At 41.5% G+C, this 27,575-nt stretch overlaps 2 protein-coding genes across 2 annotated transcripts; both read right to left on the bottom strand.

Moving 5' to 3' along the window:
- Positions 1–1,453: 1,453 nt before the first annotated feature.
- On the bottom strand, positions 1,454–2,578 carry LOC147018010 (olfactory receptor 56A4-like). The gene has a single exon (XM_085900067.1). It carries the CDS (start codon positions 2,483–2,485, stop codon positions 1,454–1,456), a length of 1,032 nt encoding a protein of 343 aa, XP_085756193.1. The 5' UTR covers positions 2,486–2,578.
- Positions 2,579–19,839: 17,261 nt separating this feature from the next.
- Positions 19,840–21,224, bottom strand: LOC147018009 (olfactory receptor 8D1-like). The gene has a single exon (XM_085900035.1). It carries the CDS (start codon positions 21,117–21,119, stop codon positions 20,145–20,147), a length of 975 nt encoding a protein of 324 aa, XP_085756161.1. The 5' UTR covers positions 21,120–21,224; the 3' UTR covers positions 19,840–20,144.
- Between the last annotated feature and the right edge of the window lie 6,351 nt (positions 21,225–27,575).

Raw genomic sequence — 27,575 nt, 5'->3', positions numbered from 1 at the left:
AGCATTTTACATCACATGTTCACAACTGGTGTTAAGGTGTCCCGTTAATTACATATTTTTTCATTGTCGTTTTCTTTTTTGTGATTTGTTATTGTAATTACCTCCGTTAGTAAAAACAATTTATCCCATGGCCAATGGCAATGCTCGCCTCTTCTGACTCCTCTGTGCGGTGCATTCGGTACAGCTCAGAGGGCCTGATCTACTCTCATCATTTCTGTTAAATCATCCTTATCATTGTAACATTCGAGTTGACACGTTGCAGGGGCAAGGCCCATTCGGAGATAAAATGTATTTCCCACCAACATAAATATTCTTCAGGGATTAATCCTTCACTACTTTTGCTCCTTATGAATGGGTATTTCTGATCGGTGCATGTATTGCTTAGTAGTTTTATATTTATTAGTTCATGTCAACTCCACATCATTGGACGACTCGCATGATCATGCCAAATTGCATTTTGATTAACTTGAATTTATTCTCCAAACATTTAAGAAACAATACAAATTCAAACTATTCGTTTTTATTAATTTTATTTCTCGAGTAATGCCCCTTGCGTTCCTCCATTTTAAGAGACTTGTTTCCCAAAAACACAAAATACCTTGATTCCAAGTTGAAATTTTGTGTGCATTTTCATAAATATAAAACGCATATGAAATGTTTTCAAATGCTGTTTTGTCACAAAAGTTATCACATTAAGATACAAATCACCATTCACAGGTATCGTACAGGGTTTCCACAGTGTCATATTCCAGTTCGTTGTTTACCGGCGCAAAACTTTGTGGACACCTTGTACTCTGACACATGGCCTTCAAACAAAAATATCAGTGAAGCAGTTGTACAAGTTCTGGAAATCATCTGACAAAAGAAAATGTTAAATTTTGACGAACGCTTAAACTGTCCACACAATATCATGTAAAATATAATATGTTCAGTGTGAACAAGGTCAAGGTTAGAGTTGTCTAAACAACATCATTAGACAGAGTCATTTAACTGCATAAGAATATGAATTTTATTTGGCATTAATCAAGTATGAACAATCATTATGATAGGATGAGTACAACTGAAGTAGAGAAATTAAATTGTTAATCTAACTTTGACCGATCGTATCACAACCACCAATATTTTGCTCGAAAAGGAGACGAAGTCAGGTGGGATCTTGAGGGAAACATCATTAAAGAAAATTGTTTTAGCCTTTAATTTTTAAAGCATTAATTCATTTTTGAAATTAAATTCATGAATACACGCAGTGTGTAAAAACCAAACTTTTGGGAAACATTTGAGTGCATTTGCTCCACATGAAAGGGATCATTTGTCATTAAGATATAAAAGGAGCTCGGTCTCAGTGTGTGTATGTGCATGCGTTCATCTTTCAACGCGGGTGCTTCTAGTTCCTGTCAAAAGAGATTTCTCTGTGTAAAGCATGCATAATAAATTGCATAATTGTCCAGTTATTTTACAATATAACCATTTTGGAAGATGCTGTGAACGAAGCAATTGAGTTTTCTGTAACATAATATTTAATCTTTCCCAATAAGCGCCTAATCGTGTGCCGGATCTTTGACATACGTAAACCATAAATGATGGGGTTGCTGATAGGAGGAAGAACATACGACACCGAATCAAGTACAACTCTCACGAATGGTGAGATGTGTTTACTGTTCGCTGTTCGGAGAGAAATGGCAGTAAACAGAGCAGAAAACAAGAAGAGGGAAAGAACCATGAAATGCGTTAAACAAGTTTGCAGCGCTTTCTTACTTTTTTCCGAATGGCTCCCAACACGCAGACATTCACGCAGGATGAAAGAGTAAGTAAAGATTGCAACCACAGTGAGAGTACCGAACATCATAACAATGAACACCGAGCCATAAAGATTGTTGATCGTGACGTCCTCACATGCAAGGTTTGCTACTGCGATATGAATACAAATTGCGTTTGGGAGGATATTTGGTTTGCAAATAAAATGGAGACGCAACAATAATATGACTTGAACAAGAGAGAGAAAGTATGAAATCACGATCACATTGACATTAACGATATTTGCTCTTTTATTTGTGATGAATACGTTGTACCGGAGTGGGTGACAAACGGCAATATACCGATCTACAGACATTGTGCTCAGTATAAAACTTTCCATTGCAACAAAAGAATGCAAAAATAGCATCTGAGTGAAACAGGCTGGAAAGGTGATGGAGTTATTTATGAGAATATTGTACATAACTCGTGGAAGTGCAGCGGACGTTCCCATGAGGTCTGTGGCCGCCAAGTTGGCGAGGAAGATGTACACGGGCTTGTGAAGCTGCTTTTCCCACACTATGAGCACAATCAGCATGAAGTTTCCAACAAAGGCGATGATGTAGATGAGGAGGAAGGTGCAGAATGCCAAGAGTCGGACGCTGGATGGTTCCCGGAACATGGTCTTCAGGAGAAACATTCCAGGAGGCAGAGACTGATTGGCAAAAGTTGTCTCATGGTTCATTGCAGACATTCTGAATTCTCACTTTCACAAAAGGTTCCGTTTTTTAACTTGGAAATGACAGCCAGATTGCAAAAGCATCAGTTAATGCACCGAATCAATGATGCTTTCTGAGGCTTGTGCATCAACAGTCGTTTTGCAAATTATATTGGAAACTTTTATACTTACAGCTTTACAGAGTGATTGTTTGTTTTCCCCCACTGTGCTCATTTTAATGAGGTCTTCTCTCAAAGGTGTTAATGAGGTCTTCTCTCCGAGGTGTTTTTAGCTCATCCGAAGGGGATGCAAGACTATTGCAATGCCCCTGTATGTCTTTCTATCTGTGTGAGTGACGCATGTCATTGGTTGTTATCTCCATATGCGAGTTCCAGAAGGTTGAATGGAGCCCTCCTCTGTCCCAGACACAGCAACCAGGCAAGCAGGAAACTGGTTTGGGATGTCATTGCAATTCCAAAAATGACTTTGAAAGATCTGCAAGGCTCTATGTCCGAGATGGGGGTCAGTATTCAATCAACAATATCCCGTATCCTTCACAAAGCTGCTCTTGATGCGCAGGTGCCAATAAAGAAGCCATTCCTGAAAAAGATACATCTAAAAGCTTGCATGAAGTTTGTGAAAAGCATTTCAATGATACTGCAGGTATGTGGAGAAATGTTTTGTGGTCAGACGAAACCAAAATTGAACTTTTTGGTCGACATTCAAAGCATCCCTGCAACTACAGAACAATCAGCCTTCTCCCAATCATCAGCAAGGTTATGGAATCCATCATTGCTTCAGACATTAAATCCTTCCTTCTATCCAATGGCTTGATTTCCGATCATCAATTTGGTTTCAGACCAGATCACTCTAACATGGATATAGTGCTTCTGCTCTCTCAACAACGCATGGAGGTCTTCAATGCTGGACATGAAATCAGTCATGTCCCTTGACATATCGCTTGCTTTTGACATGGTCTGGTACCCTACCCTGCTCACCAAACTCTCTTCCTCAGGTATCCAAGGCCATCTCCACTCATGGCTCGCAGACTTCCTCTCCTGTTGCAGCCAATGTGTGGCCCTAAATGGAGTTCTCTCTTCCCCTCTACCTGTCCAGGCTGGAGTTCCTCAAGGCAGTATTCTGTTTTTTTATTTTTTTCTGGTTTTCATCAATGATCTCTCCGACTCGATGGAAAATCTTCTTTATCTTTTTACTGATGACTCCACCGTCTGTTGTCCCTTCTGCCATCACTCAAACACAGCTTCTTCACTCTCTGCAGATTTGGATAAACTGGTCCAACTCCTCATTCAGCACCTGCAGATCTGGATAAACTGGTCCAACACGTGGAACATGTCTTTCAATCCTGACACATCTCACACTCTCACTATGTCTCTCGGAAAAGAACCGTTTCGAACCCCCCACATCTACTTTCTCAACAACCCTCTTGAATAAGTCCTTTCATTCAAGCTTCTGGGTCTCACAATCTGCCATGATCTTTCCTGGGAAAGCCACATGTCCAACCTGGCCTCCAAAGCCAGTCACTGACTGGGAATCCTCAATTATGCAAAGTCCTTCCTCGGCCCACTGAAGCTCCTGACCATATGCAAAGCTTTTGTCTGCAGCCTGATGGAGTACTTCTCTCCCCTCCTGGCTGGTGCTCCTGCCTCTCACCTTTCTCGACTTCACACTGTGGAAACCAAGGCATTTCGGATCATTGGTATCTTCTGTGACGAGACTGAGTCTTTGGGCCTCTCACCCTCTCACCGCAGGCAGGATGGTGGTCTTTTTATCGTCTACCGTCACCTCTATGGGCTCGCCCCCACTGCTCAGTGTGCGATATGTCCCCACCATATTTCCGTAGGGTCCTCAATGTCTGCCAGAAATCTCCTTCTGGTAAAAGTACCAAAATCACGAATCACTGCTCACATTCACTCTTTCATTCCTCTTTTTTCTCCACCTTCAGAATATACTCCCACACTCTGTTCAATCCCATTCTTCCCTCCAGGTCTTCACAACAGCTGTTCATTACCACCTCTTATCTTCCCCCATTCAAAACTTCGATCTTTTCTCTTCCCGTTAATCCACTCCAAACCCACCTCCTTCAAATTTCCTGCTTTCTTTCCTGAAAGTCCCTGTAATGTCCATCTTTGTATCTGCCATGTTCCCCGCCCAATCTCTCTCCCTTCCACAGATCTCCTCATGTCCCTGTTCCCCACTGTTTTGTCCTTCCCTCTCCTGCCCCTCTTGTCTCATGCCCCCTTGCTGTGCGTTGTGTTTTAGCTCTCATACAAGCCTCGACAATGTATACAAAAAAAAGATTACATCTGCCACAAGCTTAACACTGTACATCACCCAGGCAGCACCATCACGAATGTCAAGCATGTTGGTGATAGCATCATGTTATGTGCCTGATTTTCATCAGCAGGGACTGGCTAGCTTGTCATGATAGAAGGGACAATGGACGGTGCAAAGTACAGGAGAATCCATGATGAAAACCTGCTCAAGTCGGCCAGGAATCTGAAACTGGGTCGGAGATTCACATTTCAAGAGGGCAATGATCCCAAGCACAATGTTAAAGCCACACTGAAGTAGCTGAAGATGAAGAAACTAAATGTTCTTGAGTGACCCAGTGAAAGTCCTGACTTGAACCCAATTGAACATTTTTTGCGAGACTTGAAGTTTGCAGTCCATCGACGACCCCATCAAACTTTGCAGAACTACAGCAATTTTCACATGGAGAATGGGCAAGGGTTTCACCATCTCACTGTGCAAAGCTGGTAGAGACCTCCCAACCCCCCCCCAAAAAAACTAATTTCTGCATGAGGTACTTTCACCAAGCAATAAGGGGCTGAATGCTTCTGCAACCAGTGAATTTTGACTTGCACACGTTTTTTTTCCAGGTATTCCTGATATATTACCTCGCTCAACTATTACAGTGTTTAGTTTGATCTCTTCAGTTGTGAATAAAAAAGTTCATTTGGGACTATATTTATAATATATTATATATATATATATATATATATATATATATATATTATAAAAATATATATTTTCTCTAACAATTTTTTTTTTTAGGGGGGGGGGGTTGGAAATCACTTAAAACATGTTGAAATGCAAAAAAATATATATATATTTTCTCTAACAATTTTTTTTTTTTGGGGGGGGGGGGTTGGAAATCACTTGAAACATGTAAAAATGCAAAAAAAAAAAAAAATTTCTCGAAAATTTTTTTTTTGGGGGGGGGTTGGAAATCACTTAAAACATGTAGAAATGCAAAAAATTAAAAAAATTTCTCTATTTTTTTGGGTGGGGGTAACAATTTTTTGGGGGGTTGGAAACCACTTAAAACATGTAGAAATGCAAAAAAAAATTCTCTAATTTTTTTTTGGGGGGTAACAATTTTTTTTTGGGGGGGGGGCAGGTTGGAAATCACTTAAAACATGAAGAAATGCAAAAAAAAATTTCTCTATTTTTCTGGGGGGGGTAAAAAAAATTTGGGGGGGGGGGTTGGAATTCACTTAAAACATGTAGAAATGCAAAAAAAAAAAATTTCTCTAACAATTTTTTTTTGGGGGAGGGGACCAAGTCCAAAATTTAATGGCATGATCCTTGGACCATACCTAACCCCCCCACCAAGTTTCGTCGAAATCCGTCGATGAGTTTTTCCGTAATACTGTTCACAAACAAACAAACAAATAAACATGTGGGTGTCTTGCCAAAAGGTGACCACGTGTGACTTCTTTAAGGTCACACTGAGGTGAACAGAGCTGATATCCACCCGGAGCGACTCCTTGAGGAATATCTGCCTACGAGAGATTCCGATGAGAATCGTTCTACAGATTAACCATGAAAAATATGCGTTTGCCTCATAACATCACAAAAATGACGTCATAATGTCTCAAGCTTTACATATCTAGAAAGCACTCATCGAGGTGTTCAATTTGAGGTATTCAACTACACGATATGGTTCCTAAAACTTGAAAATTTGACCTTGGGGTCAAATATGTTTGAACTTTGGCATTAACCATGAAGGTCAAGGCCAATCGCCACCAAAAATTAATCAGCTGAGCGCCAGACCATGAACGATATTCCCATGAAGTTTGAAGATGATCCGATCAAAATTACTCAAAAAATAAGGGTTTCGTCGACTCCCCTGATTTGCGACAAAGTGACCTTGACCTTTGACCTTGACCTTCAAAATTGTATGCGCTGAAAGGGACCTCTATAGGCCTCTGATATGCGAAGTTACAAAAATTTCCAATGATAACTGTGCTCTGCAGAATTTTTTATACGTGATTACAGACAAACAAACAAACAAACAAACAAAAAAAAACATACAAGCTGACTAACATATCTTGCAAAAACTTCGTTTTGGCAAGATAACAAACAAACAAACAAACAGAAAGGGGTGAAAACAGTAACCTCCATCCATCTTCGAAGATGGCAGAGGTTAAAAAGCTTCGGCTCCCGACCTGGTGATCTGGGAAGTTCTCGAAGCGTGGCTTTCAGGCACATTGTCGAGTAAGCGACACGTCGACCTGTATGCTGCCTATCGAGGATTACACAATCACCCATAACCCCTACCTGCGGGTGCGAAGGTAAAGCCTGATACACAAACCCAGAGCAGACATGAAGCACGTGACATGGAACCGGTAACTCGAACATCCAAACCTGAAGCAAATCCACCTTCCAACCCCGCTCTTTATATTCAATCTGTCTCAAAACTCGTGCAGATTGGTCCCCCTAACAGCCCAATCATGACGTTACGCCATTCCCTCCGGACATAAATAGTACAGCTGTTTTTGCAGTTGCAAGTCTGGTATCTTATTGTTTCCTCTGAGGATGGAAGATAGTGCTCTTCTGAAACATCATAGAACAGACAACATAGCAGTGTGCAAGATGTCATTGAAAGCGTGGATCTTAGTTTTGTCCTAGGAAACCCCTAATCACAGTGCCTCCAACTCCTCATTCAGCACCTCGAGGGCCCTAAAAAGGATATCTAAAGTCTCCGCAAAGATGACTCCATCATCTGTGAAATCAAGGTCAGAGATCTTGACATTCCCAAAGTATGTACCACAGCTCAATCTCTCTGACATCCTCCCCACAATCCAGTCCGTATAAGTACTGAAAACAGTTGGGGTCAGTACACACCCCTGAAAAACACCAGTAACAACGAGAAATAAGTCAGAGATGGAATCACCGCATCTTGCAGCACTCGCCGTACCAGAGTATAGTTCAGACATCAGATTGATCAGTTTTGGTGGCACCCCACAAAGACCAAGAATCCTCCAGAGGACATCCCAATTCACTGAATTGAATGCTTTGCAGAGATCAATGAAGGCTGCAAGCAGCCCTTGATGAAAGGCTCATTTGCATTTGGTGAGGAGTGGAAGAGCAAACATACGGTTAATCATTGACCTCCTTGGTGTCAAGCTTTACTGCTCTGGGTACTGATACTCAAGCCGATGGTGGTGAACCCCATCAAGAATTATCCGAGGAAAGACCTTGCCCAGCACTGAGAGAAGCATCACATCTTGGTAGTTGTTGCAGTCCTGGTGACAACCCTTCCCTGTCCAGAGAGGAACAACATGGCCCCTCTTCCAGTCAGTTGGGCTGATGCCTGTGTTCCAAACAGAGCACAGAGGTGCATGCAATGACATGGGTACCAGCATTTCCACCAACCTTGAGAAGTTTGGCATGGATGCCACAGTTCCCAGGAGATATACCTCATTTCAACTGGTTCACCGCAGTCTGTGTTTCCACAAACGAAGGTGGATCACAGTTGATTGGAGGGTCAGCAGTTGGGATAGTAACATCCCTGACATCCAACTCAATGACTGGTCTGTCAGGCTGGTACTGCCACTCAAAGTAAAAGCCCCAGCGGCCTTCACTTTGGATTCTTCTTTCAAGAGCCCACCAACCTCTACTCTAACTGCTGCACACCGAGGGATGAGCTCGGTGGAATGCAATGCACAAATTCCCCTGCAAGCAGGCCGAGAATCACTGACTCACAGGTGATTCTTTACCCTCTCATAGATTCCTCGTACAAATGCCTCCTTGTCCACCCTCAGCATACGTACAGTTTTATGCCTCAACTCCCTGAACAGCTCAGCTTTGCCATTAAGCCTGGCCCTCAACTCTGGTCAATGGTATCCAGTGTCACTTCAGAGACAAAATTATTTTTCACCTGACGGTGGGTTCCAAGATGTCCACCGGCAACATCAAGGATGGCAGCCTTGAAGGCACTCCACAACTCTTTAGGATTTCACAAAGCACCCAGACCCTCTACCACATCCCCACTCAGCCTGTTTGCAAACTCTTCAGCTATCCTATCATCCTTGAGCTTGCCAACATCCAGCCTAGGCTGAGATGGTCCCATTCTCCTGGATTTGAGCTGAAACTTCAGAGTTGCTTCAACAAGCCTGTGGTTGGTATTGAGGAACTGAGCACTCCAGTAGACCCTGCAGTTCTGGATGGTCCTCCAGCGACCATCAATGAGCACATGTCAATCTCCTTTGCCACACCGCCAACATTGGAATACCAAGTCTAGCGATGAGCCTGTGGGCACTGAAACCATGAACCAGCCACCATAATTCCACAACTTCTTGCAAAGTCAAGGAAATTAGTGCGATTCTGGTTCACATTTCCAGACCCATGGGGACCAGCCCATGTCTCATAACCATCCCGATCAGTACGAGTTGATGCATTGAAATCCCCCCAAGACTAGAAGTGTATCTCACCTGTGACACTGATCAACCACAGACTCGAGCACGGCATAGAATGCGTCTTTCATGGTGAGATCACTCGCCCCAGTTGGATCATATACAGAGACTCGGGAAATGACACCGAAAGAGTGACGAATCCTCAGACTCATAATTCACTCGTTGACCGGTGTTATCTCAATTGTTATCAGAGTCAGCTTCTTGGACACAGATACAGCAATTCCTTGGACATGGTAACCATCAAGGCGACTAGACCAATAGTTGGTGTGACCACCCACCATGATCTCGCCGAAATCCAGTCTCCGAACCTCAGAGAGTGCTGCAATACCGATGTTCAAACACTGGAGCTCAGATGACAACAGAGACAGGTGGTCATCCTTTCTTTTGGATCGGACATTCCAGGCACCCACCTGAACGGACCACCTCAGGTTAACCCAAGGTGACCACCATCTGATGGATAATACCTCAGCACCACTCCACCACACACCACAGCAATCTGACCCAGTGAGTTTACCCCGTGCTTTTCTTCCTATCATGAATGAGTGGGGGTCCCAAAGGCTTTGCCACAATCCCGTCATCCGGTGAGCTGCCCTGCAAAGGGCAGCAGCACAGGAGATACTCAGACAGAGTGGGTTTTCAGTTCTCTTTGTGTTTTCAGGGTTTTTTGGAATGAAATGTTTCACGATGGCTTGAGAGAAAATCCTGTCACCAACTTTCTAAAAATAGTAACCCAACTGCAGGAGGACGTCCTCAGACACAGCTGAGCACTAGTTATGGATGGCCGTTGACTCCCAAGGAGCTTCTTCACCCTTTGACAGTTTTTGTTTTTTAATCCTGCTGGGTGTCCATATCCATACACTCTCCTCACTAGGAAACCTGGTAGGGGAGATGGTTTCGTCGCTGACAATCCAACCATGAAACAGGTTAGTACAGGTTTACAAGGTACCTGTAGCAAGTCACAGATCTAATTTGGCCTGACCTGACAAGTGTCTAACTAAAGGGTATGTTCCAATATTGGTTTGTTTTGTGTGGATCGAAATTGTCTAATCTCTCAAGCATGTAAGAAGGGTCTGATAAGGTTAAGTGGTCGAAATGTCAAAATGGTCAAGGGTTCAAGCTTTCTAAAATCTATCTGAAGGGTGTAAGGGGTCTAAGTGGTGTTTAAGTCTAAGGGGTCGAACTGGGCTTAAAGGGGTGTGAACTTCTAAATGTTCTGTGGGTCTAAAGGATATAAAATATCTTAAGGGTGAGAGAATCTAAAGGTGTTTTAAGTGTTGAAAAGATATTAAAGATCATAGAGGTCGGGGTCAGAAGGGTCTTGAGTGCCTTGGGCATCTTAAAGGGTATTGGGGGTGTTTTGGGGTTTGAGGGATTTCAAGTGACTTAAGGGTATAAGGGGTCTTAGGCAGTGCCGGATTAAGCCTCGGCTAGCCCAAAGCCACATTTTGAAATTTTAGAGAATGGCCTGAAAATTTTAAATTAGATCTCGGGCTCATGGAAATGGACCCCAGACAAAAGATGAACTGATTCAAGAACAAAATATTTAATACAAAAAAAGACAAATATTTAATGTGAAAATAATTTTTGGCCCGAATTTTTGGCTGGCCCTAAGGCACATGCCTTGTCTGCCTAATGGTTAATCCAGCACTGGTCTTAGGGGTCTAAAGGAACAATGAAATTTAGAACATATTACTTCGATGTGGAAAGGATTTACTTCTGAAATTTGCTGCCAATTTCGTGCAATAGAACACGAGAAACGAATTTCCAGTCCCTGTGTTAAAGTTGCATTCAGAGAAACCGTCCCATATAAAGGGAGTGGCACTTTGCACCTCCCTTGATTGCAATGTATCTATCCAGTGATTCATAGCTACGATGATCAGGCATTGGATATTATGAGTGAGGAAAGTGAAAAAAAAAAAACCACAACTTTATCATTGAGAGATCGTTGCAGCCTGTTCCAAGTCAAGGGATGGTTGAGTTGGCCAAAAAACATGGTGGCTTCAGACCCCAGCGAGATTACCCAGGAGAGGACTAAATACCCTATAGAGAGTGGTGACAGAGGATGCGCCTGATAAAGGATATAATTAAATAAGGCTGTTAATTATCTTCAAAATGGGGTGTTTTAATTAACCCAAACACCCAATTTTCAGTCATGCATTTCCTTGGAGGTCCCTTCGTGTGCATGCAAAGTTTGAGGTTGTTATGTTTCATGGTTTTGATGTTATGGAGGTTACACACTCTCACACACTCTCACACACACACACACACACACACACACACACACACACACACACACACACACACACACACACACACACACACACACACACACACACACACACTCATTTGTGTAGTTAAATCCATAAGGTGTTCTGCTGATTTACAAATGTTGTAGTACAAACTTTAGCAAAGTGCTGCATTGTATTGGTACTGTACGTACATACTTTATCGGTGATATAATATTCTAAACAGTAGTGACATGCTCACATTGTATTGGTACTGTACATACTTTATAGGCGATATAATATTCTAAATTGTATGTAGTTTAAAGAAATATGTGTGTTGTTGGTGTAGATTCGCCCCATAACTGCCCTGCATGAATTGGGATGATAATATCCCATCGCGAACCACAACCATATACATACGTCTGATTGGACCTTGGGCTAATGTGTCTTGTGGCCCCGCCCCCATCAGGCTGATTGACAATTGTAGTCCCGCCCACTCCTCCAATCCCTTCCTCATCTTTCTTTTCTACTATACTAAAAAAACAGAATATGTTTGTATGTATGTTTGTTCGTCCTTTATAGGCGGCCGAACCGTTGGATGGAATGAGATGAAACTTGGCATGAGTGATCCTTGGGACATGAGAACGGACATGGGGGGAGGGGAGGGTCAAGTTCAAGGTCAAAGGTCATGGGGTCAAGGGGTCAAGGTCACCGGGTCAATTTCATCCGATCGAGACGGGACCAACGCCATTCGACAGATAATCAAAATGAAATGACACAGTTGATTGATGACATTCATTTCCGACTTCCAGATTTCGAGTTATGACGTCATAAATTGACTAAAACGTTAATTTTTCATGTTTCTTTGTCCTTTATAGATGGCCAAACCGTTGGATACAATGAGATACCTAAGCTGTTGGGGTTAGGGTTAGGGTTAGGGTTAGTTGTTAGGGTTATCTAACCCTAACCCTAACCCCAACCCCAACCCTAACCCCAACCCTAATCCTAACCCTAACACTGCCTTTCCATTCCCTCCCCTCATTCCTTCCCCACCCTACGGGCGGGTACTGTCTCGTCTACTATACTAAAAAAAAACAGAATATGTTTGTATGTATGTTTGTTCGTCCTTTATAGGCGGCGAACCGTTGGATGGAATGAGGTGAAACTTGGCATGAGTGATCCTTGGGACATGAGAATGGACATGGGGGGGGGGGTCAAGTTCAAGGTCAATGGTCACGGGGTCAAGGGGGTCAAGGTCACCGGGTCAATTTCATCCGATCGAGACGGGACCAACGCCATTAGACACATAATCAAAATTAAATGACACAGTTGATTGACGACATTCACTTTCGACTTCCGGTTTTCGAGTTATGACATCATAAATTGACGAAAACGTCAATTTTTCATGTTTGTTTGTCCTTTATAGATGGCCAAACCGTTGGATAGAATGAGATGAAACTTGGCATATGTGATCCTTGGGAACGGACATTAGGGGATCAAGGTCAAGGTCAAAGTTCACGGGGTCAAGGTCACCAGATAACGTCAATTTCTCAATTTCATCTATTCGAGACGGGACCAACGCCATTCAACAGATAACTGTACCCGCCCATGGGCGGGTACTTTGCTAGTCCTTTACTAAGGAATGCAATTTTGTGTACTTTTCTTGGAATCCCTTCAAGCCATTAGAATTTCAATCACTTTGCACCTTCACATGACAAAATGCAGTAGATTGGTGTTTAAACCAAGTTCGTAGCTGAAACAAATTTTGAGTTTTTGCTTTCAGAAAAGGATCTATATATAATGGATGTATGTATGAATGTATATCTGTTGTTCACCCATTGGATGGACTGATGACCTGACGTCACCAACAATTGTAACCTAAAATAGTTAACTTGAAGTGCCCAGAGGACCGAAAAGACCCCCCCCCCCAACATGGAGGGCCCAAAAGACCTCGGAGACCAAAAAGCACCTGAAGACCCAAAAGACCCCGAAGACCCCAAAATGCCTCGAAGACCCAGAACACTCAAAAGACAGAAAATACCCTGAATATCCACAAGACACAAAAGACCCTGAGGACCCAAAATACCCGAAAGACCCCGAGGAACCAAAACATCCAAAAGACCCCGAGTACTAAAAAGACCCCGAGGACTCTGAAGACCTAAAATACCCAAAGGATCCAGAGGACTCAAAATACCTCGAGGACCCAAAAGACCCAGAGGATTCAAATGACCCGAGGACACCATTTTAAATGGTAGCATTCTCCATGTAAATGTGTATTGTGTATCGTTGCCTCCAGGTGGGGGGGGGGGGGGGGAGGGATATTACAAGTGTCCACCATTTCCAGTAAGGCGTTCCTATCCCTAAATTTTCCAATGCATTGAGGTGTTTTGAATTATAATCCATACGTATGTTTTTGCTTCATATACATAACTTCATGGGTTATTTTTTTGCCGACACAGAGCAGTCAGTTGCCTATACATTGCCCAAATATAGGTATACATCAGAAGAACGTGTTTCATGCCTAAAATGTTGATCTCAACAAGATCACCCAGAGTGCAGGTACTCTGCTCGTAATAAAAATAAGAATAAGAAGAATAACAAACGGGAATTTTTGGGTCTCTCATTTTTTGAGTTCAGTGATGATGTCCCAAAGTTTAATGAGTGTGATTGAATGGGGAATTCTCCGCAGATGACTGGTAGGTAACTTATAGGTTCATAAGTTCCAGTTTATAAGTTTAATTTTTTTTTGAGGATTTATTTTGTTTTGAGCCATCGCAGTGTTCAGGCCATTCCTACAGAAGAAGTCGACTGTCTTTTTTATTGTATGTTGTTATGTTTGTGGGGTAGATGGAGGAATTTCATTCGAAAGATAGGATCATATAGAATTGCTTGGACGTGGACGTGTTCGAGAAACCTTAATCTAAACTAAGTAGGGAAACTGTAAGCTGAAGTGTTACTTGTCACCACATGGGGGGTGGTGTGGTGCCAGTTAGATAGGGATTAAGGATAATTTCCCAAGCATGTAATCGTCCCCTGTGACATTTCCCTTTGTTTTTTGTATTACGAACGAGCAATGGAAGAATTGCGTTTTTATGACATGACCAAATCGGCAAGAAGCCCTGCCTCCAAGGGTGATGATGGGCGAAGTGACACCCCTGAGGCTGATGATCGAAGGGCGTGATGTGAGCAGGAAAAGGAAGAGTGCGTAGGAGGCAGGCGATCAGAGAGCATGGGGAAGCAGCTCGTAGTGAGGACCGAACGCACGAGTGAAGTTTGTTGTGAGGGAGACAATCAGAGAAACCAGAGTGTATCTTGGCAAGAGAATGGAGAGAGTGGGATCGGCAAGCGCAGTCAATGAAGAAGCAACACTGCATTTTGGGAGCACTGACGTCGAATATTTCCTCACGAATTTCTCGGCACCATTTTTGGGGCGCGGTTACCCGCAAGCTGATGACGTGGTTCAATCATCAAGTCCGAAAAGATTGCCGAGACACAACTAAGTGAAGGAACGAAAGGGATTTCTTTTTTTCTTTATTTTATATGACTCCTTGTCTGTGTGTGTCGGCGCACGAGGCGCATGAGGACGACTGGGTGGCGAACTCTCCTTCCAGTCCCTCGAAAGCTAAGTTTCCAGTCCTAAAGTGTTTTGCATATTTTGTTTTCGAGATTTGTGTCGCGGGCTGTGGAACGGTACTTATTTTTTTCGTGTTGTGTTCATAACAGTTTTGGCGGGTCGTTGAGTTGGTTTTTTGAAAGAAGCACGGCGAGGCCTCATGATAAGTTTCGAGTGAAGTCAGTTGGGGCCTTGGGAGTATGGGGGTGAGGAAGGTTATAAATAGAGAGCGAATGAGAAAGGATGAGGAGTAGGTAAAATGTCACAGTTTCTCACTGTGGGCCACATCAACAATGGGGGAAACAGAGGAGTAATTAATAAGGAAATTATGAGGAAAGTTAATCAGGAAACTTATTAATGTAGAAAGTGTGAGGAAATCGTCCACTTGAGGAAGGTTATTACCGGGTTGAAGGAACGCATCAATAATTTGCAGCAAGTAGCAGAATGTGAGAAATTTATAGATAATAGTTGGTTATGGTTGTGGAGTGAGGTTATTGAGGATATTGGAAGTGGTGACGGTGCAACGGGGGGGGGGCAGTGGCGGAGGTGCAGCAGGTGTGGTCACTGGCCCTGGAAGGGTAGTGGCAGCAGAAAAAGTAGATAAGCTTAAATTAGAATTAGATAGGTACCTGGAAGTTATGGAGGTAGAGGGGTATGGGAAAGTTTAGACTTTTAGGTAGTTTGAGTATTGATGGGTGATTGTGTATGGAGTGCTGTTGGTGGGTGTCTTGTTAAGGGGGGTTGTGTGGTTGTTGATGTGTGTCTTTAACCACCTCCCCGCTGGGAAGAGAAAGGAAAAAATAAAATAAAATAATTACAAAAAAACAATGTTTTTTATAAAAAAAATTATTTCATTAATTAAAAACATTTTTCTTTTAGCATTTCTTCCTGGGATCTTGTGTAGATGGGTTGGTGTGGTGTTCGTGCAGGCATAATTGGCTGAATGGCCTCCACCTGTGTTGGCTTTCCTTGTTCCTTGTGTGTGAGTGTGGAGGTGCCTCAAATAGGAATTTAGGCTGAAGATGACCTCACATTTTTCTTTCATTATTATAATTTGAATTATTGTCATTGTAGAAAACATATCGTATTTCCGTATCATATTCATATTCCCACCTTTCATACATATCATATTCCCACCAACCCAGGAATTGTACATATTTGATTACTGTCATTACATAATCCATTTAATATAATTTCATTTGCTTGTGTTCCTGTATCTGTTGTGGGTTGAGTATAACCCGTGTGCCTCCGTCCTTCACCGCCATTTCTTTCGCACGCGCTATTAGTCTCCGAGAATCTTGGATGTACGCCCCCAAGGGAGAACTGTTTGACCATCCGTCCAGGTAGGGGCTAAACCCCTGGACACGACAATATGTATATTCCCTCTGATCCAAACCTCAAGCATATTATAACCAAATCTTGTTTGATGTGCTCTGATAATGATAGTTTTTCAAAAACCTCAGCACTGGATGGTTGTGGAACAGGGTCTTGATGGGGACCATGCAAGGAGCAGAACATGATTGATCAAAGTTGTCTGAAGTTTGATTGAAGATTATCTGAGTTCTCGTCTTCACAAAAAGCTCATTGTTTGTATGATTTTCAACCTGAAATGAAAGTCTTCTAAATGTTGAATATCCGACATTAGCATTTATTGTTGAATATCCGACATTAGCATTAGCATACTTTTCCTTTTAGATTTCGCTTCAAACATGAAGGAGTTCCAATATTGGACAAATTTGGACGGGACAGTTAGTTGGAAAATACGCTGAAAATATTGGAATTATTGTGAGATTTGGTTTACTCTCAAAATTTTCTCAAACAAAAAGTGCAAGTAAACCTTTCTGCAGAGGAATATCAATTACAGCACAACTTCTTGTTGAATGTCAGATTGAATAATTTAATTTTAGAATCTATAGTAGCAATGCAGATATGAACATTTGTTATTTTGGTGATAAAATTTGGTTATTTCAATATGTATAAAGTTTATCAGGGGAGGGAAGAAATACTTTGAGAATCAGAGTGTTCGTAAAGGGAATGGAAATACAAGAGGAAATAAGGAAATATAAGAACTGTTGGGAGAGAAGAAGGAAGTAAAAGGAGGATTTGTAACTGATAGGAAGCAAGATTTAAAAAATATATAATACAGTATACTGGTATATACAGTATATGTAGTTGGGTTTCCTTCCATTGAAAAGCAATTGTGACTTCATAAATATATCCTCCCACACCCAATAAAAGTCCATGATGAATCGATGAATAAGAGAACAACCTTTATTGGCTTTATCTAATCAAATGTACAGCACAGGTGACTGCAAATTGGTTTCCCACCAATTCAATAAGCTCCAGCTGCAATTGGTTTCGAATAATATGATCAACAAGTAACTTGCTTGCAGCAGGAATGTGCCGGGCGATTGTTGACATAACGCTGTTGTGTTCTCCAAAGTTCTTGCAAGAGATAAAAGCACATATGAGTATGACATGCCACTCAGAACAGTGTAGATACATTGAACCACGTGCTCAAACACCACTCCAAATGCTCACCCCAAGGGACGATGTTTGCACAGTGTCTCTCTTACAGCATTAGGTGTAGAGTGTGAATCGTGTCTGCTTTGCTCTGGGGAAGGTAACTGACAATCTTGTGAAGTCTCACCCTCATGAAGAGTGCGACATTGTGCCATTTAGTCCAGACAATGCCCGCGTTTTATATTTTTTACCTGCGACATGTGGTAGGTCTACAAGAGCTCCATGTTGCTGCTGCTGTTGCTGTTGTGGTTCTTTTTATTTTTTCGTAAAAGTCTTGATGGGTCATAAAACACTTTTTACGGTTTGTCAAAGCATATTTCATCCATTGCTCCCTTAATGAAGGTTTATCCGTCCTTTTACTTTTCCTTTTAGATCGCTTCAAACATGAAGGAGTTCCAATGTTAGACAAATGTGGACGGGACAGTTAGTTGGAAAATACGCTGAAAAATATTGGAATTATTGTGAGATTTGGTTTACTTTCAAAATTTTCTCAAACAAAAACTGCAATTAAACATCGATGGATGGATGAATTAATCGTCTACCATTTTCAGGCTGTCAAGGACTGCCAAAGCAGCTTTCTGTGCAAGGAAATGCATTGTGTAGTCTGTAATTGCCTTCTAAGCAGCTGCAGTGAAGGTGCTGGTGACAATTGTCTTCTCTTTATAAAAGATACCCTGGAGTTTTAGACATGTACAGCAGAAACCAATGCTGGAATGTACGTCTGAAGTTCCACATTCCATCTGATGGATGGCATGCTCTCTGATTCGATGTCCTGTCTGCGAGACATCAAGGTGATAAATAATCTATTATCATGTCGGGGATTAACTCTACTCACATTGACAACATGCATGAGTGTTTACATAAAAACTACAATTCAGACTTAAATGCCTGGTAAAAAAAAACTAACATTCTATGAAATATATATATATCATGTGATCATTACATTATGATGAATTTTGATAATCATATTATTATTTTCCCAGGATTTGAAGAAAATGAGAAAATTGCCTTTTTGGAACAACATTTGTGAGCAAAGTGAGGCAGCCAAGTGACCTTACAAAAGTTTTTTGTTTTTTTTTCCTTTACAACCAAGTTCGTAAAGCATGTGACTGGTTATTGGTAATCACCGAATACAATAAAATTTCACCATTTATAATTAATTCTCTCTTTTAAATCAAGACTAACGTCCCCCATATTTAAAGACACTGACCCCGGCTCTCTTCCACAATTCATTGTGGTAAATATGTCGTGACAAAATTAGATCTGTGTGGCATTGAAACACGCAAGACTGCACTACTGCTCCTCCAGCCAAGGTTAATCTGGAACCACTCTTGTACTTTTCCCCACTTGTCTCCCCATACCCATCCATTACTTTCTGAAACAGCTGAAGAAAAGAATGAGAAAATCTGGAGAAATTGACCAGCTTTATTCACACATTTGCCTTCCTTGGTCAGTTTTGTCTTCCTTCATCAGTTTTGATGCTGATCATCCATGTTCATCTCTGTCATGAATACGAAACAGTGCTACTGTTCCACCAACCTTCATGGAGAATTTCGCTTTCCCTGAACATATACCAATGCGCACACCTCCGTAGACAAAATCCCGGTCACTAAAACCAAGGTTAACGAGATTATCAACTGGAGGAAAAAGAAGAGTCTTGGTTAAAGTTTTCTCATGGCTTTCTCCAACAATGACAAACAATTGAGACTTGGACGAGTCTGTATAATATTTCGGAAAGGACAATAATTTTGAAAATAAAAAAAATAAAGAAGTAATATCATTGTTATTTAACAAGACATGGTTTCAATCTTTTTTTATTGTTCATTTTATTCATATGTTTAATGATCAAAGGAGCATGGCAAATTTAAATATACTGACCCTGGCTCTCTCCCTCATTTATCTGGATTCCTGAAAATATAACTTAGTACAACGAATTTTATCTCTGGTGGGTAAGAAGTAGAGTTTTGCATTTAAATTCAATGTGGAAACCACAATGCAGTGAATAACAAAGTCACACGTAAGTTCTTTTAAAACACAAGTTTAGTTTGAGATGTATAAATTTAATTGACTAATAAAAGCAAATCTTTGCTTTATAAAGGTCAAAACTAAAATGATTGTGAAGATGTAGGCTTGTACAATCGAAGTAACAGTAAAAAAGCTTTGATTATGGATTTATAAAATGTTTGATGACAGCAATAAGTTAATCATAAAACGTTTCATTGTTTTGCAATTATTTGAAGAACGCATGGAATGCCATATTCAGAGCCATCTTTTTGTATGAGTGTTAATAGGATTAATTGTGGGGTATTTATTTAATGAGGGCTGGCAGGATGGCCGAGAGGTGCACATACTCACATCTAAGCTGTCTAGCCTGGGTTTGAATCTTGACCCAGCTATAAACTGTCATCCCACAGGATGGCTGATTCATCACTGCGTGTGCCGTCACTCCAAAGGACATTAAACTGGGCACACCATCTGCTGGCATTGGTTGGTGGACATTCAAGATGTCATGGTGTCCTTTGCAAAGACGAGGTGAATCATTGCCTGCAGCCTTGATATTTTCCAGCACCTTGGTCAGTATTTTATAAATCATACTCTCTCCATCTGCTGATTCAATGCACTCTGGGAAAGCTGAATCGATGAAGGAACCTCCTGAGGCTTCGTCGGATCTCCGTTGTACGTAGTCCATAGATGAGAGGGTTCGAAACCGGGGGAACCATGACAGGAAATGTGTCCATCACGTTATGCATTGATGTAGAAACAAACTTTACATTCCCCGACCGAAGTGAGGCAGCCAAAAATATAACGGACATAAAAAACACAGAAAAAACCATGAAATGTGTCACACATGTCTGAATTGCTTTGTTTCTTCCCTTGGAGTGCTTTCTCAGGTGCAAACATTCATATAGAATGCACAAGTATGTGATCATTATAACCACAATTGAAAACCCAAGAGATAGAACTATAATCATAATGCCAACCATGCTGTGAAGGTTGACATCTTGGCATGCATGATTAGATAAGGACATGAAAATGCAGAATGAATTTGTGAGAAAACGTGATCGACAAAAGTTCAACCTCAGCACAAAGACCAGCAAAATGAGAGCGATGGAAAAAGAGGAATTTATAACAGCAACATTCATGGCTTTTGCTCTTCTGTTTGTGATGAGAACGTTGTACCGGAACGGACAGCAAACTGCAATGTATCGATCGATAGCCATTGTGCTCAGTACAAAACTCTCCATGACAATGTAGAAATGAAAAAATACCATCTGAGTAAAACAGGCTGGAAAGCTGATGGTGTTATCAACAATAATATTATACATAACTCGTGGAAGTGTTGTAGAGATACCGATAAGATCTGTTGCCGCCAAGTTGGCGAGGAAGATGTACACGGGCTTGTGAAGCTGCTTCGCCCGGACTATGAGCACAATCATCGTGAAGTTTCCAACGAAGGCGATGATGTAGATGAGGAGGAATGTGCAGAAGGTTAAGAGTCGAATGCCGGATGGTTCTTGGAACATGGGATTGAGGAGGAACACTCCGGGAGGCAGAGAGTGATTGACGAAACTTGTTCCAAGGTTCATTACAGACAATCCGAATTGTCACTTAACAAAGAGTTATTTTGGGAACTTGGAAATGATAGCAGGAATGAGTTAATCTACTGAATGGTCCCAATTCTTTCCAAAGCTTTGTCATCAATAATAATTTCACATTACATATTAGAAGCTTTTATACATTTCATTTGGAAAAAATAATATTTGAAATTCCCAACTGTGTTCTCTTTCATGAGGTCTCCCCCAAAGGTTTTCTCTCCCTGCGTTCTACTTTGACTATTTTTACTTTTCCCAGAGGAGAAGGTTTTTGCATTTGGGTCCATTTTTTTGTTTGTTACCTTTCCCAGGGTGCCAAATGCCAATGCCTTATTTTTGCGGAAACCTGACACTACTAATGGGAATGCTGATACATGCTGTAAAAGGTTGTTGCCCATAATTTATTTCTTTGTATATTGTAGGTATTTCCGAAATGCACAACAATGCAAACTTTTTGCACTGCTCACAAATCGGCCAAATGCAAGATGGCCATATTTCAGGAAAATTTGCTCGTTTTTGGCCCAATTTTGCTCCCTTCATTCAAATGTCGGTATATCCATCGATTTATCTATTATAATATAATAGCAGAGCCTACCCATCGCTTCACTGATGGACCAATTAGTAATCCTGTTTGCCAAAAATTTTGAGCGAGAAGTAAAGGACGACAAATATAGCCGTGCATAGAGTGCTTTAACCCTGACTCCCCGTCTCCATCCTCACGTCCCACTCCACCACCCCTCCCACTTTGCCCCTCATTCGTGCTGAAGTCTCTTTCCTCTAGAAATGTCTCACACATGATGCCAGGCTTTGACAGGCCCTCCATTATTTGGAGGGCGGGGGGGAGGGGTGGGTGAGGAGGGGCGGGCGGTGAGGGAGGTGGAGAAGGGAAGGAGAGCAAATTTACCCATGCAAAGAATGCTTTAACCTCAGCATTGCCCAGGCAAAAAACGGAAATTGTAATACCCTTTTCCTCCACCACCAGGTGGCGCTACACGGTACAAATTCACATCGATAATTTACGCCCCCTTCCTGCCCCTGCACACTCCTGTGTGAGGCCGCAGCAACTTGGCCTGTATTAACCCCCACACAAAGTTGTATTTGTAGCCGGAGCTTGGAGTTCGTAACTTAAAAGATGTGACCATGCATAAGTAACAAAGCCACACAGAGGCAGATATAAAAAGGTACAAGTGGTCAAAAGCTCTTAAATTGTCAATGATCTAATCTGTCTGAAGGGTGTAATGAGTCTGAATAATGTTAAGGTCTGAGGGGTCTAAAGGGACTTAAGCGGTGTTAAGGAATATTGGTTCTCGGGGTCAAAATGGTATAAAAAGGGTGAAGGGATCTCAAGGTGTCTAAAGTGTTGAAACGGTCTTAAAGGTAAAAGCGCTCTGAAAGGATCTAATGGGTCTTTTGGGGCTTATGAGTTTTTGAGTCCTCAGGGTCCTTGGGGGTATAATAGGTCTTTGGGTCCTCAGCAGCCTTTGGGTTTTCAGTGTTTTGGGTCCTTGGGGTATTTTGGGTCCTCAGGGTCTTTTGGAATCTCAAGGATTTTTGAGTCTTTTTGGTCTTCTTGGTCAGCAGGGTGTTTTGGGTCCTGAGGGACCTTTGGGTCATCTGGGTCTTTGTGGACTTTTGTGTCTTTGTGGTCTTTTGGATCTTTGGGTTCCTTTGGGTCTTTTGGGTCCTCAAGGACTTTGGGGTCTTTAGGGTCTTCTTGGTCATCAGGGTCTTTTGGGTTCTTGGTGACCTTTGAGTTATCTGGGTCTTCTGGGTCCTCAGAGACTTTTGGGTCCTCAGGGTCTTTTGGGTCCACTGGGTCTTTTGGGGTCCAAAGGGTCCTGGGGGTCTTAAAGGGTATTGAACGGTCAAAGTGGTCTCAGTAGTGTAAAGAGTCGAACACTACATTCCAATAGTACCTAATTAATAGACGGTTGTGTGTGAAGTCAGGGTACAATTGACAATCAAACAATACATAATTAATAGACATGTGGTCAGAAGGCTTCATGGACGGACTGGGTCTTTGGGAAGGGGTGGAACTTCTCAAGGTTGGTGGAAATGCTGTACCCCTGTCATTGCATGCAGTTTTTTGCTCTGCTTGGAACACAGGCATCATCCAAACTGACTGGAATAGGGGCCTTGTCATCCCTCTCTGGAAAGGGAAGGGTGATCGTCAGAACTGCAACAACTACCGAGAGGTGGCACTACTCTCAGTGCTGGGAAACGTGTTTGCTCGGATAGTTCTTGATAAGGTTCGCCACAATCTGTTTGAGCAACAGCGCCCAGAGTAGTCAGGCTTTACATCAAAGAGGTCAACGATTGTCCGTATCCTTGCCTTTCGAGTCCTCACCGAACGCAGACGAGAGTTTCGGCAAGGGCTGCTTTCAGCCTATGTTGATCTCTGTAAAGTGTGCGATTCAGTGAATCAGGATGTCCTCTGGAGGATTCTTGGTCTTCGTGGGGTGCCACCTAAACTGATCAATCTCATGTCTGAACTCTACTCTGGAACTGAGAGTGCTGTGAGATGTGGTGGTACCATCTCTGACTTACTTCCAGTTATTACTGGAGTTCGTCAGGGGTGTGTACTGCCCCCCCCCACACACACACATACTCGCACACACACACACGCACACACACACACACACACACACACACACACACACACACACACACACACACACACACACACACACACACACACACACTTTTCAGTGCTTGTGTAGACTGGATTCTGGGGAGGATGTCAGAGAGATCAAGTTGCGGTGCATCGTTTGGGAATGTCAAGATCTCTGACCTTGATTTCACAGATGATGCAGTCATCTTTGCAGGGACTCTGGATATCCTTTTGGGGGCCCTCGAGGTGCTGATTGAGCAGTCGGAGCCACTGGGATTATGGGTTTCCTTGGTAAAAACAAAGATCCAGGCTTTCAGTTGAAATCTTGGAATGTGCTATCTTGTCTGTACCTGTTTGTAGTGAGGATGTTGAGGTAATGGAGGGATTCACTTACCTTGGCAGTGATATTCATGTCTCTGCTGGCTGTGAGTCAGAGGTCAATAGATGTCTGGGTCGGGCCTGGGGAGTCATGGATTCACTGTATCATGGGGTATAGCACTGTCGGTACCTGTGCAGGAGGTCGAAAGTCTGAGTCTGCAGGTCCTTGGTGCTTCCAATCTTGCTCCACGGATGTGAGACTTGGACTCTGACCAGGGTTCTGAGATTGAGACTTAATTCCTTTGGTACCAGATCTCTTCGGAAAATCCTTGGCTGTCACTGGTCGGACTTTGTGTCCAACGAGCGGTTGCTGAGAGAGACTCAAATGAGATTTATTACCTGCATAATCGGTGAGCATCAGTTGCGGCTCAATGGACATGTGGCTCGTTTTCCTGACGCTGATCCTGCTCACCAGATTCTCTCAGTGAGGGAGCCTCATGAGTGGAGGAGGCCAATGGGCTGACCACATGACTTGTGGTTGCAGCAGGTTGATCATCATCTCAATGAGATGGTGATGGGCTTGGCATCTGCCTGCTGGATGGCCAGATGGAGGCCCCTGGAATACTGGCAGAAAGTGGATGCAGCAATGCGCTGCTCCGGCGCATGCTCCCATGCCTGACCTGACCTTGAGGGAGAAGGTGGGGGATGCAAATTCTCCATGTAAATGTGTATCGTGTAGTGCTGCCTACAGGTGGGAGAGGGTATTACAAGTCTTCACCATTTATTGTGCGCTATTCCTGTCCCCACGTTTTCCAGTGCTTGAGGTGTTTTGAATTATATGCAGTTGGTATGTTTTTGCTTCTTCCACATAACCCAGGATATTTATTTTACTATATAAAGCTGTCAGTTGCCTATACACCACCGAAATAAAGTTATGCGTCAGAGGAACGTGCTGCATGCTTGGATCAAGACGCCTGAAGGGCGGGCAGTCTACTCGTGTATATATTAAAAGATAATTTATTTATCAGTTTGTCTGTGATTTTCATATCTTTACAGTACATCCCATCATGATGTGTGTGGTATGTATTCATAAAATAGACTCCAGCATCTTCAGCTTCATCCGGTTTTGTACTGGACTTGCTCGCACCCCCAGACTTGCTCAATACCACATTTCACAAATTTCATCACCACAATCATCATTACCAGATTTTATTTTTTATTATCAAACAGATTTCCCACTTCCAAATTTCCTCGAATTTGGTGTTGTCAAAAATACCAGTTGGCAATCTTGATTTTTTTTTTTCCTGCGTGGACTCACTACTTCCTGAGACATAAGAATGATTTCTAATATCTGTATTTACTTTAATTATAATAATCTGAAAACATTTATCCAGTGGGTTATCCTACAACATCGCTTTTGACAAGTCGTTTTGCTCTAACATTGCAAACCAAGAGGGGAAGAATTCTAAAAATGTTGTGACGTTTCCACATATCGTCGCCGGTTCCTGTCAGTGCACTGCGTTTTTGACTTTCCTCCATCCCTCACAGAGTTAGGAACTACTTGCGTCAGCGGAACAGCATCCCAGGCGGTTTGTGGAGTACACACAGGGCCAGTGCAAGGACATTAGGGGCATGAGGTGAACTTATAGCTTTGCACACCATCCTCCCCACACACAATTAAATGGAAAATGCTTGTTGTGTGTTAGTATGAATAAAACTTCTGCTTTTATAATTACAAATTTATTTCACATGAAAAATGCGAATCTGATGGTGATTGTATATTCTCATTGTGCGATACTTTTAACAATATAATAGACGACCCGTGAACCCGTTGGGTTCCCGTTGTGACGTTAATAAAAAAAACATCATTTCAAGGAAAAAAAAAAGATAGCTCCATCAAACTATACCGCTGAGGTTGTTTGCATTGATCAAATAATCCCGAAGAGTACTTGACTGAATCAGTATTTGATTTTTTAATTAAAAATTTTCATTGCCTGATTTGAACGAAACTTGATACTGCACACCGCAGGCGAATAGTGAGTAAGGTGGCCCTAAAAATTTTGCGCTATTATGTACCGTTTTGGCTGTGTTTCGGGAACATACATTTACATATATATATATATATATATATATATATATATATATATATATATATATATATATACATATATATATATATACACATATATATATATATATATATATATATATATATATATACACATATATATATATATATATATATACATACACATATATATATATATATATATATATATATATATATATATATATATATATATACATATATATATATATATATATATATATATATATATATATATATATATATATATATATATATATATATATATATATATATATATATATATATATATATATATATATATATATATATATATATATATATATATATATATATATATATATATATATATATATATATATATATATATATATATATATATATATATATATATATATATATATATATATATATATATATATATATATATATATATATATATACGACCGGTAAAAAGTTTTAGAACACCACCATTTTTCCAGTTTTTACTGAAATTTAAGCAGTTCAAGTCCAGTGAATAACCTGAAATGGTACATAACTAAGTGGTAAACTGCCAGAGGTTAAAATAAAAGTTTCGGTTATCAAAAACTGAAAGATAATGTAAATATCAGAGTTGTTAAAAAAGGCCCTTTTCAGGGAACAATTAATGGGTTAGCAACTGCCGCTGTTGTGCAGCAATGGAAGTAAATTAAGTCTTGAAAGTTGATGCAAACAATTCCTGCAGATGTCCCAACTTTTGTTGATTAGTTAAAAACCCTCTGTTTGTGTAATGACAGTGTTGGAACAGGCTGTGTTGCCACACCCACTGAAGCATTATTTGGACAATATTGCACTGCAGGAAGTTGTATATTGCTATCATAATGGTGAGAAAAAGGAAGACCGACAGACCATTATAATCATTAAAAGTGTAGGTCTTTCCTTTCGAGAAATTGCAAAGAAGCCAAGGTGTCAGTGAGTATAGTTTCCAACACCATCAAAAGGCGCTTGGAAACTGGGGGAAACTCTGACAGGAAGAGGTCTGGCAGACCCAAAGCCACAACACAATCAGAAGACAAGTTTCTGAGAGTCAACAGCTTGCGTGATAGGTGGCTCACAGGACAGCATCTTCAAGCACAGCTTAACACTGGTCAAAGTGAGGAAGTCTCAGTTTCCACTGTGAAGAGAAGACTTAGAGCTGCAGGTTTGACAGGTTGAGTGGCAGAAAGAAAGCCATTGCTAAGATGGCAAAACAAGAAAAAGAGGGTTGCCTGGGCCAAGAAGCACCGCCAGTGGATTACTGAAAACTGGAAGAAGGTCTTATGGACTGATGAATCAAAATTTGAAATCTTTGGTTCATCACGCAGGGTGTTTGTATGCCGTTGAGGAGGCGAAAGGATGGTTCCTCAGTGTGTGACACCAACTGTCAAACATGTTG

This window comes from Eptatretus burgeri, chromosome 10 (genome assembly GCF_056783735.1).
Source record: "Eptatretus burgeri isolate ZD-2024b chromosome 10, Ebu_testis_v1, whole genome shotgun sequence".
In the NCBI taxonomy this organism is placed as follows: domain Eukaryota; kingdom Metazoa; phylum Chordata; class Myxini; order Myxiniformes; family Myxinidae; genus Eptatretus; species Eptatretus burgeri.
This window is presented reverse-complemented; position numbering and strand designations above follow the sequence as displayed.

Coding starts and splice junctions, on each gene's coding strand:
- LOC147018010 (XM_085900067.1), bottom strand. CDS start 2,485: ATGTCTGCAATGAACCATGAGACAACTTTTGCCAATCAGTCTCTGCCT.
- LOC147018009 (XM_085900035.1), bottom strand. CDS start 21,119: ATGAACCTTGGAACAAGTTTCGTCAATCACTCTCTGCCTCCCGGAGTG.